The 13,745-nt window shown below is 46.2% G+C and overlaps 1 protein-coding gene across 2 annotated transcripts in view; it reads right to left on the reverse strand.

Annotated features, from left to right (window-relative positions):
• Positions 1-13,745, reverse strand: part of ANTXR1 (ANTXR cell adhesion molecule 1) — a 219,151-nt gene that overhangs the window by 80,531 nt on the left and 124,875 nt on the right. For both annotated transcript variants that reach the window (XM_070572461.1, XM_070572462.1), the window contains exon 13: positions 7,690-7,785. In XM_070572461.1, coding sequence (XP_070428562.1) covers positions 7,690-7,785 — 96 coding nt within the window. The remainder of the gene's footprint in view (positions 1-7,689; positions 7,786-13,745) is intronic.

Here is a 13,745-nt window from a genome sequence, read left to right on the forward strand (position 1 = left end):
ATTATTTGAACAGAAACATAGTGATTTGATTTTACCTAAAGAGCATGGTTTAATTAGTTTGATTGCAGAAGAACTGCAACTTTATAGCAGGATCTCTTTTTTCTTTCCATATCATCTTAACCATTTTTCAGTGGACAGTTCAGCAGTGTTCAGTATATTCCTGTTGTTATGTAACCAATCTCCAGACCTTTTTCATCTGGCAAAATATAGCAAAATCTTTTTACCCAGGGTTCCTGATATACCATTAACCTCCCAATAAAATAGGCACATTTCTAAGATTTCATTTAAGAAACTGATATAAATGTTTTTTGTTATATAATATTTGACACATGTATAACATTGCATATAACATACATATAAGTTATGAAACATACTAATAATACAAACACCCACGAGACTACCATGCGATACAGTTCCATTGGTTTGTGACTTCCTTCTGTATCCATTCTCCTTCCCCCAAATTACTTGGCTTTTTAGTTTAGTTTGAAAACATAAATTACATACTAGACACTGTACTTCTTTTTAGGATTAGTTTCTGTGACTAGTTTCTTCTTCCGCTGGAGGAGTTCATAGTTTAGTGTGAGAAATACATATACGAATAAATAGTTCTGATAGAATGAGGAAATCCTCTCATAGATATGTGAAGAAAGTGCTATGAAAACCAAGTGAGGTTGCAGCTAATTCTCCTCAGATGGGAAAAGTGTGAAGGAAACTACTACGATGGAGTGATCAGCGAGCTGGACTTCGAAGAAAGAGGAATTGTTGACAGAGTAGATAAAGAAGACGAGAATATTTCAGCAAGAGGAAATAATATGGGCAAAGAGATTGTGGTAAATAAGTACATAGTATATTCGGGTGCCCCAAAGAATAGAGTGTGCCTGGAGATGGCATCCATTTAGCTACTCAACAAACTTTGAGACATACTGAGTAAGAGTTCTGAGCCAGGCATTACGTTATCCTCTGGGGAACTACAACTACAACCCTGGCTTCCAAAGCTTATGTCTACAGGAGAAGACTGACAAGCAAACAATTACAACAGCATGATCAGTGCAATGAAGGAAACAGGTACAGGGTACTAAGGGAGTCTATGCATAGGGAGGAGAAGGTTAGCGGTGAGCCTAGAGGAGTAGGTCATGGCTATGTTGAGATAGGTCTACACATGCCAGGTCAAGAAATTTGAAGTCTATTTTAGACACATTGTACAGTCAGAGGATTTTGGGCAGGGAAGTGAGCAGGACCATGACCTGCTAACTTTTCTTTAAAGGAAAATTCTCTCCAGTGAAGGTGAGAAAGACTAAGAGACCAGTTAGAAAGTTATTGGAATAGTTCAGGTGGGAGATGCAGCATCCTAGACTAAGGCAATGACATTCATTTATTCCAAAACTCTTTATTAAATAGCTACTCTGTGCCAGGTATTGTGCTTTTGCTGGGATAGAGGGTGCAGGTGGATATGACAGATAAGACTGGGTGTGAGAGAAGAGGATGCTGTGTAGACAACTCTGACGTGAGACAAGACAAGGAGTGACAGAAGAAGGCATCAGCAATCACTCCGCAGTCTCCAGTTTGGGCAGCTTGAAGAATGGTGAATAGCAGTGCGTCCATTGGTGAAGAGCAGATTTAGGGGATAATGTGATGAGCTTAGTTTGAGACACGTTGAGGGTGAAATGCCTACAATTGAGATGCCCACTTGGTCCCTATACAATGGGCCTGGTCCTCTGGAGCCAAGGCCAGCGATGGGTGGACACATTAAGTAGCCATCAGCATATCTGTTGTAGTTAAAGTCATGGGAGCTGGTGATATGGCCTGAGTAGAACATGTAGAGAAGGCCAAAGTCAATCTTGGAGGCCAACAGGTGAGTAGCAGAAGAAGAACCAAGAAGGAGACAGGGAAAACCTGAAGAGACATGTAGAAGGCTCTGTAGAAGCCAGAAGAGGAAAGAGCTTGAAGGAGAAGAGGTCAACAGTGCTTACTGCTGAAAGAGCACAAGTAGAGAGAGGAGCAAGCAGAGACCATTGACCGGGGAGATAGATGGACTAGAGAAACAATGGCGACGGAGGTCAGAGTGTAGTGGGCTGAAGACTGAATGGGAGGGATTGGGGACAGTCTACTCTGCAAAGAAGTTTGCAGATGAAAGGAAGGCAGAGATAAGAGAGTAGCTTGAAAGAGAAAGAAAGTATGGACATTTTTAAAGATTCAAGGATGCTGGCATGCTTTTGTAAGCAGAGGGGAGGAAGATAGTGGAAAAGAAAAGATGAAGATACTGCAGGCAGAGACGAAGTGAGAGCGAACAAAATGAAGAACACAAGTGGAAGGAGAGGGAGGAGGGGCAGGACTGCGTCTGAGGGGAGGGGAGGTTGGAGGAGGACATAAGCATAAGAGTTGCTTGAAGTGGAAGGGTTCCACTCTGTCACAGAGACAGAAGAGCAGGTTATCTACTGACGGTAAAGGGGCCTGGGACAGGGATCTCCAGGAGAACGGTAACAGTTTGGGAGAGAGACTGCAAGGGTGGAATCTGGGGCTCCATAAGGATGAGGTATAAGTGTGCTAAGCACTGCTGAGGCCTCATAAACGTGCAGTGGCCCCAGTCAACACGCTTGGGCAATTCTCCTCTGAAGTGGGTGGCGTCTTGGGAGCAGGAGAGGAGAATACAGACAGTTGCTTGGTCTAGGTGTAGGGATGGGCAGGGCAAGTGGGGTGAGAGTTAGGGAACAGAGGGTGTTCATGAGAGGGTCAACATGGGGTCAGTAGATTAATAGACCAGGCAGGCATTTGTTCTATGCCCCAGATTTTTGATTTGGAGGAGCCAGTCCCTATTGCTGATCAGAATCTATCAGTGTCTTGCTACCTGCTGAAATTTAGCAGCGTTGATGGCCTTTGCCTGTGTACGTGAAGCTACCAGCCTAGCTGGGCTACAGGCTCACATCAGGGCACTGGCTGGGATGTAGGCTCACATACCTCTTGGCTGGGATGATGGTAGACTCTTGGCTGCCTGAATTTTCTAGAACAGCATAGTGCCCTAATGTTACTGATTCATTGTTGATCTCTTCTCTCTACACATTCAAGCCATTCATAACATTTACTCTTCTAATACATTTCAATTCTTTTTTTCATGATCCTCTTCTCATTCAGATTTTCTAGTCTCCCTCTTTTTGAAGTTCAACTTAGAGATTTCAATAATATTGGACCGAACTTATGAGTAGATGGAGTGGCCAGGGCAGGACTTAAAGCGTTCTGGGAATGCCTCTTGTGGAACTGACAGGGCCTTATCTTTTCTGGTAAACAACTGAACACTTGAATTTGCTTTTTTTTAATTAATTTATTTTTCTTGAGGAAGATCAGCCCTGAGCTAACATCTGCCAATCCTCCTCTTTTTGCTAAGGAAGACTGGCCCTGAGCTAACATCTGTGACCATCTTCCTTTACTTTATATGTGGGATATCTATCACAGCATGGCTTGCTGAGCGGTGCCCTGTCCACACCCGGGATCCGAGCTGGTGAACCCTGTGCCGCTGAAGTGGAACGTGCGCACTTAACCGCTGCGCCACCGGGTCGGCCCCTTGAATTTGCTTTTTGAAAATGCAAATAAGCCCAGGGTGCATGGTCCAATGCATGTCTCCCTTTCAATGTGGGTGTTTTTGTGCCAATGAATAAATGTAGAAGCCATTTAATTCTAAACCTTTGAAGCCAAATGTTTACCTGGGGATACCAAAGGCCATCTTGGGAAACATTAAAAGGTTTTGATCCAGAATCTAGCCAATTCTCTCCCTCTCTCTCATTTATTACTGATAGGTTATACTCTGCTATGTAGGCAATAAATTAACCCAGGTTCCAAGTAGCTGGAAGGTAAGAGCCCAGATGGGAGTGGCTGGTGTCCCTTAGGAAAGGCAAAGCACAACGGGTAGCACCAGTCACTCTCACCTTTCAGATTTCCTCTTCCAGACTGGGCCAGCAGGTAATGAGAGGATGCTGAGGCAGAGGGCAGGCCTGAGAGTAACCGCTATGCCTGTTCTGGTCATGCTGGTTGTTCCATTTAAAAATGCTGTTTATGATTAGTAAATAGTGACCTGAGTGCCTGCCCTTCTACCCTCTCGTCTGCCACCCTGCAGGACTTGGTGGACTGTCTCCCATCTCTGCCCCAATCCAGCCACTAAACGGTTCATTTTTGGCTCAGTTGAGGTGTGGGACCTTGCAGGTTGTTACATGTTTTGAATATCACTTCTGGACAGAACTTTGCAGAAGGGGGAGGAAGGGACCGCAGACACAGCCTCATGCACTCCACATCTTGCAGGCCCTTTCTGCTCTCTGGCTATTTCCCACCATCGAGATGCTGCTTTGGTACCAGGTCATGGGGCATTTCCCACACTTGGCCAGGGCAAGGAGAATGAGAGACGAAGGTTTCAGGACCATGATTTACAAGGAAACCCTCTGCTAGTCCCAAAACTGTGGCGGGGTGCTGTCCCTCGGGAGAGTGACTTCTTGCATCCTCTGAACCAGGATCCTGGGGGGGCAGGTGATGTTTGCCCTCCTTCCTGCACACTCCCTTAGAAAACATATGACTTTATGCTGTCCCCCTCAGAACATCATCACTCATCAAGGATGCCAGTGATCAACAAGTAGTTTTTGGGGGCACCCCGAGCATCAGAGCCCTGGCCAGCTTTCGGAAACAGGGGTAGGGCAGTGTTTATAGACATCATAAACAGGAAGATTAATCTCTAAGATCTTCCCTTGTAAAGAAATCCTTTGGGACTTTCAAAATCAGACATTAGGACATTTTGGCTGCCTTCCAAAGCAACAGGGACTTAACGAGATAAATTCATTGAAAAATATTTTGAATATTGCAAAACAATCTGGCCTTGGGTGACACTGCTTCCAAGAATGAAAGGCATTAATTAAGAGACATTTCCCTGAAATTAAAACCATAATAAGATATCACCTCACACCTGTTAGGATGGCTATCATCAAAAAGATAAGAGAGAAATGCAGGTGAGGATGTGGAGAAAAGGGAAGCTTTGTGTACTGTTGGTCAGAATGTAAATTGGTACAGCAGCTATGGAAACAGTATGGAGGTTCCTCAAAAAACTAAAAATGGAACTTCCATTTGATCCAGCAATCTCACTTCTGGGTATTTATCTGAAAGAAACAAAATCACCATCCTGGAGAGATATGTGCTCTCCCATGTTTGCTGCAACATTATTTACAACAGCTAAGACATGGAAACAACTTATGTGTCCATTGACAGATGAATGGATAAAGAAAATGAAATACTATTCAGTCACGAAAAGGAAGGAAATCCTGCCATTTGTGGCAACATGGATGGACCTTGAGAGCATTACGCTAAGTGAAATAAAGCAGGCAGAGAAAGACAAATGCTGTATGATCTCACTTATATGTGGAATCTAAAAAAACCAAACTCTAGAAACAGAGATCAGATTTGTGGATACCAGAGGTGGGGGCAGGTGGGAGGTGGGGAAATTGGGTGAAGGTGGTCAGAAGATACAAACTTCCAGTTATAAGATAAATTCTGGGGATCTAATACACAACATGATGACTATATTAACAATACTGCATTGTATAGTTGCTAAGAGAATAAATCTTAAAAGTTCTCATCATAAGGAAAAAAATTTGTAACTACATAAGGTGATGGATATTAACTAAACTTATTGTGGTAAACACTTTGCAACATACACGTAACAAATCATTGTCGTACACCTTAAACTTATACAATGAAATATGTCATTATATCTCAGTAAAACAGGAAAAAAATGAGACGTTTCCCACCAATATAAATTTAATGACATACAACACAGTAATATATTCCCTATTATAGTAAATATTTTTTAATATTAATAATAATGATACTACAAGCACTTACTCTATGCAAGGTACTATTCTAAGCATTATATATATAAACTCCTCTAATCTTCACTGTCTATCTATGAAGTCAGTACTCTTATTGTGCTCATTATACAAATGAGGAAACTGGGGCACAGAGTGGTTAAGTAACTTGCCCGAGATCACACAGCTGGTGAGTGGTGGAGCACTGCCTGGCTTTTCTATTGTTCCTAGCTGTCCCTACCCAGATAGTCATCAAAGGGACTAGGTGAACAAGGGTGATGCCTGCTACAATAGAAGCCCTGGTGTTCGCTGCCTGCCGCCGCCATCACCCTGGCCACCCTCTTCCTTAAGAACCCAATGCAAGGTTTTCCCGCCGAGAATTCCAGACTTGAAAATATGCTTGTTTTTAAATCACCATAGAAAACACTCTGGCTGACTCATGGGGTTTTTTTCACCCTCAAAATAAAATGGTTGTGCAGCCTTAAGTATTTAAAACAACATTTAGCTTTCGGGGCTGTCGTGGTAAGAATCTGTTTAAAATCTTAGTGACATCGGTCCAGTCTGGACTGCACTAATTGACCCGAGTCTTGCACTTGTCCTGGATCCCTCCTCGCACACATGTTCTTGTCGGCTGCAAGTCGTCTCTTTCCCTGAGCACCCAGAGGCTTTCGCTGGTGCAAGAGCCTCTTTCTTTCCAGAAGCCCCTGCCACATGGATCCGCATCCTGGCCGAGTTTCTCATCTCAGTCATGTACCACCTGTTTAAAATGTCATTCGAAGCCTTTTCCCCCTCGTTCTCAAGTCTAGCGCTCCATGAGTCTTTGGGTTTTGTTCAGCTCAGTTCTACACACAGATGTGAGTCCTCATGCACTGCGTGCTAAATGCTGGCGTTTTGGAGATAAAATGAAGACAAGCTGTTGCCTGGAGAGGCTCACTGTCTGTTTTCCCCTGCTGGACCCTCCACGGAGGAACTAAGACGCCACGGCAGCAGAGCAGCGCTCACTTCAGACTCGCCTGAGTGTGCAGTGCATGTTCTGACTGCACAAAAGCAGGGCATGTGCTAGAACTAGACAGGTGAGAGCTAGCGTTTTTTCTTCATAGGATATTATTTTGTTTGGGCTTTTCCAAGTCCAGGGGCCAGGGACTAGAAATTGATAACGAGGCACATATCATTTTGGCACAGCAGGTGATGGCAGGTTATTCCAGTCCCTAAGCTATTTGGGGTGACATTGGCCAGAGCTATGCAGTGGTTCCAGGTGATAATGATGGGGAGAAGGCAGATCCGTATTGATCTTGTAGCTGAAGTGCTTAGACCAGTGCTGGGCACACAGTAGGTGCGTCCTATACATGTTAGCTAAAAGTAATGAAATAAAGGTAGGTGCCACTCTTTATTCTTAAAAATAAAGAAGCCCAAGGCTCTCCCAGATGAGCAGACTAGTTGCTAAGACCAGGGTGGTTTTGGAAGAGCATCAGCTACCAACTGTCAACGTGTGAGTGTATGTGTGTGTACACCGTACATACCGTGCATATGTATTTCTTAACTGTCAAATAACACTCATGATTTACGGTATTCTGTGGATCCTTGCTAAGCACCTCCCCAGCTGTTCCACCCAAAGGGTGTGCCCATTGGCAATCTCACTCCCTAACCCATATTGACTCTTAATGACTCGTGGTTACATTGATCATGTTAGTTTTTGCCAATTTTGTATAAATTGTATGAAAAATTGAAGATTTGTCCTCAATCTTTGCAGTTTTTCCTCTCCCTCTCCCTCCGCATGGTCCTGTTCCGCTTGCATCACCCTTTGCTTTGAGCAGCTAGAGGCCCGAGATGGGGAGGAGGAGGTTGGGGCACTTACCACGGTGCAGCAGAGGGGCCAGAACCACCAGAGGAGAGCCAGGGCCAGGAGCAGGAACAGGATCAGCAGGGCGATCGCCAGGATGGAGCCATCGGACTGCGGGGCCAAGAGAGAGGGCGGTCAGCAGTGGGGCAGGCCGTGTGCCACCAGCACGCGAGCTTGGGGTAGGGCATGGCAATACCTCCGTTCTCTCTCTCCCTGCACCCCATCCCCAATGTGCAGACTTAAGGCCCAGAGAAGAGCACAGTTTACCAAGCAAACGGCTGAGCCTCTGCCCAGCATTCTGGGCAACACTCTCTATGTAGCCAACTCTCACGAGAAATGGACTTGTCTTTCAGCGAGGCCCGCTCTTCTCTTTGAACAACATTCTGAACAACCAACCCTGCAAGAGAAAGAGCAGGAGGCTGCCCATGCAACTGGGCGTTGAGATGGCCTACACTGCCCATCTGCCTCTGTACCATCCCCCTCTGCCCGGGACAGCCTCCTGCTCCCTGGGTCTGCTGTCCCTGCCACCACTTGGGCTGGGCTCAGGACAGTTCTACTCAGGATTGCCTGCTCCCCTGAACCCGTTCACATAGATGCATGTTACAAATTCATGAGGCAGAGTCTCGAGCCTGCTGATAGGATGTGATAAAGGGCAGATGGATTCTGGGGAGTGGAGGGTGGAGCAGCTGCCACTGAACCTGGGAGCGGAGGGGTGTGGTGGATGAGTCAACGCTGCTGTCAGATCAAGTGACCCAAGACAAATTATACCCCCTTCAAAACATGCCTCGGCCGGTTCTGAAAACAGACGCGGTTGCTGTGGTCTGAGACGGCTGTTAACTTTTAGCAAACAGAGACCCCAGTCGGTGTCAGCACTGCGGGACTGCTGGCTCAGGAAGCAGACTTAAGGCCCCTTCTCCACTGCCCCCCCAGTGACTGAGTGCGACAGGGTACAACTTTTGGAGGTGGGGGGCAAGGGGCAAATTGTCACAGGTATTAATCATCATAGGTACTCTTTCTGAGTAAAGCTGACAATTCCACTTTTAGTCCAAGAAAATAGTCAGGTATGTTTGCACGGATAATAATAATAATAATAATAATAAAAAGGAAAACAATCTATATGCTTAACAATTAAGGAATGGCTAATAAGATATTATAGAACTACCACGCAATCAATTACTATGTAGACATTGTGTTTTCAAAAAATATTTAAATGACATGAGAGAACATTCTTGATACAATGAGTGGATTTATGTGTATATGTTGATAGTGAGAGGCAAGGCCTGAGGGATATTTACTAAAATATTGAGTGGTTTTGCTGGTAGTGGGTTTACGGCAACGTTCTTTTTTAAAAAAAATTCTGTATTTCCTTTTCTTTTTAACATTTCCTACTGAGAAAATAGGCTACTGAACTCATTCTTTAAAAATCTGCAGTGGGGGCTCCCCCCTTTGGTGTCGGAGGTCACCTGGCCCAAGGGTTCTTACTCAGGGTACACACATGGGCTCACGGGGATGGAAGCCTGTGACCCTCTTGAAATGACACCCGAGATCTTTAGTGCATGTGTCTTCAGCGGGGACCATTCACTGCACGATCAGATCAGGTTGGGAGGCCTGTTCAAGGTAACACAGCAGGGTAATGGCAGAGCTGGGACTTGACTCACTCCCGCTCTGAGTGCTCAGCGGGGGCTACTTGAAGCTGTTTAAAGGCAGCTCTTATTCCCTGGAATGTCTTTGACCAAAGCCAGGGAACTAAACACCCAGGCGCCCACCAAGCCAAAGCTTGGGAATGCCAGACTGCCCCTGAGGGAGCTGCAGCCTCACAGTGCAGCTGCAGGGCTGGGCAGTGGGTGGGGAGGGGGCACAGGGGCCAGAGGATGGACCTGGCCATGGTAGAGAGGACGCTTCTGGACCCACAACATTTATGCCTGATCTACAGCAGAGAATGATGCTCTCGTGATGACACAAAGAAATCATGTGTGTTTTCCAAATTTATTGTTAGTCAAAGACAACCCTCTTGATTTCTCAGTCTGTACATTGCATGCCCGTAAACTGGAGATAATAAACCCCACCTGGCTCCCTGCATTGTCGACTGGATAAAAGCAGACCTGGCCAGGCGATTGGGAGGAAAGCTATCACGTCAAACAGCGAGCTGTAACTCACCCTGCCTCCATTCGCCCATGACAGCAAACATGGTGGGCATTTCAGATCGTAAATCTGCCTGCACTTGGAATACTGAGCGATTTTGGTTACTGAGAGGCTCATTAAACAGCAGTCTTTTAGTATTGAGTTATAATTTGGTAAAGACTACGGATTATATTTATTCACGTTACACTCACTCTCCCCACTCCTGAATTTATTTTTCACTTTGGATGGAGGAACTGAAGTAGAAAGGCTGTATTATGGGGAAATGTTTTTACTTCCTTCTGGAAGAAGAAGGTTTCCTGTGAAGCGGGCAGGTGAAAGACCAGACCCACAAGGGGAAGAGGACGCTTCTACCCTGGGAGAAGACTTCCTGGGTTTGGACAAAGCTACATCTAGCCTTTCTCCAGCCAGCTTGGTCTGCCCTTTCGGAGCCACAGGTCTCCCTGGCTGTAGCCGACCGAGGAAGGGGCAAGGGGCAGCGAGGAGCACTGGGGGAGTGGAAACAACAGGGGCAGGAGCTCCTGGAGGAACTTTCTCCTGTTCTGGAGACAGTCTCCAGATAAAGCCCCAAATGCACTGCCTGGTTTTTAAGATCTTCCAGCAAATGTTATACACCCAGTGCAGAAGAGATACCATCAGACAGAGGGCATGAATTTCTAACCTTAGACCTGAATTAATGTTTTACTGGGATATAACATGTACACGCATCTTCGGAGGTTCATTCCTGTCTTCATTCAGCGAATGAATTGAGCATCTGTTCTGTGCCCATTGAGCAGACCTTGGGGATACAGGATTAATTCGACAGAACCAAGGTGCTCACGGTGTGCTGAGGGAGATGTATAAACAATTACCCACATGCAGGGGGCTGCGTGTCATTCAACAGCTGTACACCAGCACCTCCTATGTGCCAGGCAATGAACAAAACAGTCTCTACATTTAAAGAGCTTACATTCTGGTGGAATAAGAATAATGATAAGGATGATCATAGTAATTATTACTAGTACAGCTCACATGTATTGAGCACTTACTGTGTGCTGGGGACTGTTGTTTCTATGTACTAACATGCTTTCCATATGTCAGCTCATTTAATTCTCATTAACTTTGTGAATTCAATAGTATTATTTTCCCCGTCTTACGGATAAGAATACAAGGAAGGCAAGGACAGGTGAAGAAACTTGCCTCAGGTCACAGGGAGAAGCCAGAATTGAAACCTGGGCAGTTTGGTTGCACAGCTCACAGGTTTAACCAGCAGGCTATTGCTCTCAGCCAGTGCTAAGAACTGCGTGCCTGGGAAGTGGCACTTCATAGAGGAGGCGACACTGGAGCTCTCGCCCCGCAGGGCCAGGAGAGGTTGGCATTACTGCACAGAAAGGCAAGCACAAACTGCATGGAAGGTAGGTGCAAGGGAGGTGGGGTCCCTACTGTGAAAGGCCATGCAAATGAAGCCCGGGAGTGTGGCTTCTATCCTGAGTCAAGGGGGACCCTTGGTGACTTTAACCCGGGGCACCGTGATCTGATTTGTTTCTTGGGAAGCAAATGCTGCTGACACTGTAGAGTATGGACCTGCGGAGGGAAACACTGGAGGTCAAAGGCCCAGGTGGAGGGCTGCTGCAATGCTGCCCAGTTCTTTAGGATGACATTTTACAGCGTCACTCCTTCCGAAATGCTTGCATTTTCTTGAATGTGTTCAGTACTAATGTTACTAACAATAGCTAACAATTATTGCATGCTATTTACATTCCTGGCACTATGCTAAGTGCTGTGTATGCATTATCTCACTTAACTAAGTGAGCCTGTTACAGCTGCCTTGTTGTAGGGACTGAAGTGGGGACTCGCATGGACCTGATTTTATGACATAAAATGAAAGCACGTGCTGACTTGTCCAGCAAACTCTCAGTCTCTGACATCTGCCCTTGCCAGGCAGCCCCTGCGTGTCATTCACCAGAAACTTTCTAAAAGAGACTTCAGAGGGAAAAAAAGCACCAGATAAATTGTCAAAGATTGATTCCTACCACTGTTGTTTTCCTGACAGCCTAAATATCAGCACAAGTTAAATTCTTATTTTATTTAAAAAAGTGACAGGACCAACCCAGTGGCATAGTGGTTAAGTTTGTATGCTCCTGGCAGCCTGGGGTACGTGGATTTAAATCCCAGGCACAGACCTACATACCACTCATCAAGCCACACTGTGGTGGTGTCCCTCATACAAAATAGAGGAAGACTGGCACAGATGTTAGCTCAGGGACAATCTTCCTCACCAAAAAAAAAAAAAAAAAACAGAAAAAAGTGAAAACGAAGTTTAAAAAATCAACATGGCCCTTTAATTCAAAAAATTTTGGCTGGAAGTCAGGGGGTGAGGGTGGTGGGGGTGGCTCTGGGATGTGTGACTAGAGCCGAAAGAAAGCTGGTGTAAAGCAAGCAGCCTAAGGTGGTACATCTTCCCGTTGGAGGAGATCATCCAGGTTTTTCAAGGAATGGTTTTATGCCTTTTTTCCCTGTGTCAAATGCTGAAGTATAACACGCTCTCACAGGGGCCTCCTGTTGAGCACGCAGACGCGGAACATTAAATGCAAGGGCAGGATGTGCTCAGCCCTCTCCTTCCTCCAGGCGGGCGGTCAGGCGGTTGTTAGGATGACCTTCCCGAACGCTGCCTGACTCGAAAGGCCAAATTCCAGCATCCCGACTTTCTTTAATTCCTCTTGTTCCCAGCTCCCTAAATGAGGGCATCTCTTTGAAGCCAAGGAGGCAGTGTTTTTAAGGGTATAGATTTGGAAACTTGGATAATGAACGCATCTCTCACTGGTAGGTTTGTAGGTAATTTGGGGTTCCTGGCGCATGGCACGGGGGAGAGGGGTCTTGTGTGGGCCCCTGTGTGCCGTGATAGGAGAGGCAGCCCTCTGGACAATCGAGCACGAGCACTGCTGCTCCTCTCTGTTTTGTTTGCGTGTTGCCATAGTAAAGGGAGGAGGATACAACTGAGAGGAAGTACTGGGAGACTGAGGGAAGCTCAACTTCAAAATGCTTTGTGACATCCTCCATCTCAAAGTTGGGTTGGCCTGGGATCTGCCTGATGCCCAGGCGTGAGGTTATTAGGCAGCCGATGACGTGCCTTCAGCTCAGCCTGGAGAGCGGTCTCAGCTAAGGAAGGAGCCCTCTTCCCTGCTCCTGCTCTGAAAGCTTTCTGCCTTTCTCTCCCTCTTTACTCATCCAGGAATAAGGTCAAGGTGAACCGAGCATGTTGGCATCCTCTCTCCCTTTTCTCTCCTGGACCGTGCTTCCCACTGGGAGCAGAGGCTGCCCTCTTCTGCTCCATGCCAGCTGGTTTTGTGGGGGGGGGGGGGGGGGGCCTGATGCCTATATAATTTTGGGGGAGCCTCTTTAAGAAAATGAACAGAAAAATATGAATTCAAAATTATAAGGGCCCCTCCCAGGGGAGTCTATGAGGGACCCATTCAAATGAGGATCCCTGAAGCTTAAACTTCTCAGCTTCCTGGTAACTCTGCCCCTGGCTGTGAGTCTTTCCTGACAGGCCCCACGCCCAGGACAAGGCTGGTAAATCTATTTAACTCTGGGCTTCTGTTTCCAGCCCATTTGCTGCCACGCTCAGCCATAGTCTCCAGCCCACAATAATAAAGGCAACACTGAGGTTTTCATATATCCTTTTTGGGGGTCTCATTTCTGTGTGTTCACACGCTTTATTATTGCCACTCCAGTGACCCCTCCCATATCTCTTATTTTAACTTACCCCAGGATGGGCCCTGGTGATTGTAACCATTGCATTTGACCCCAGCGGCAGACACGAATTATTAACAAAGGGTTATGGGAGCCCTCCCTGATGGGTGGTGGGTCTGCCACAGTCCCACGGGCCGTGCCGGGTTTTGCAGATTAAGACTGAATTACTGAAGATACTCAGATTCTTTCATGCGGTTAGA

Source organism: Equus przewalskii, chromosome 14 (genome assembly GCF_037783145.1).
Source record: "Equus przewalskii isolate Varuska chromosome 14, EquPr2, whole genome shotgun sequence".
In the NCBI taxonomy this organism is placed as follows: Eukaryota; Metazoa; Chordata; class Mammalia; order Perissodactyla; family Equidae; genus Equus; species Equus przewalskii.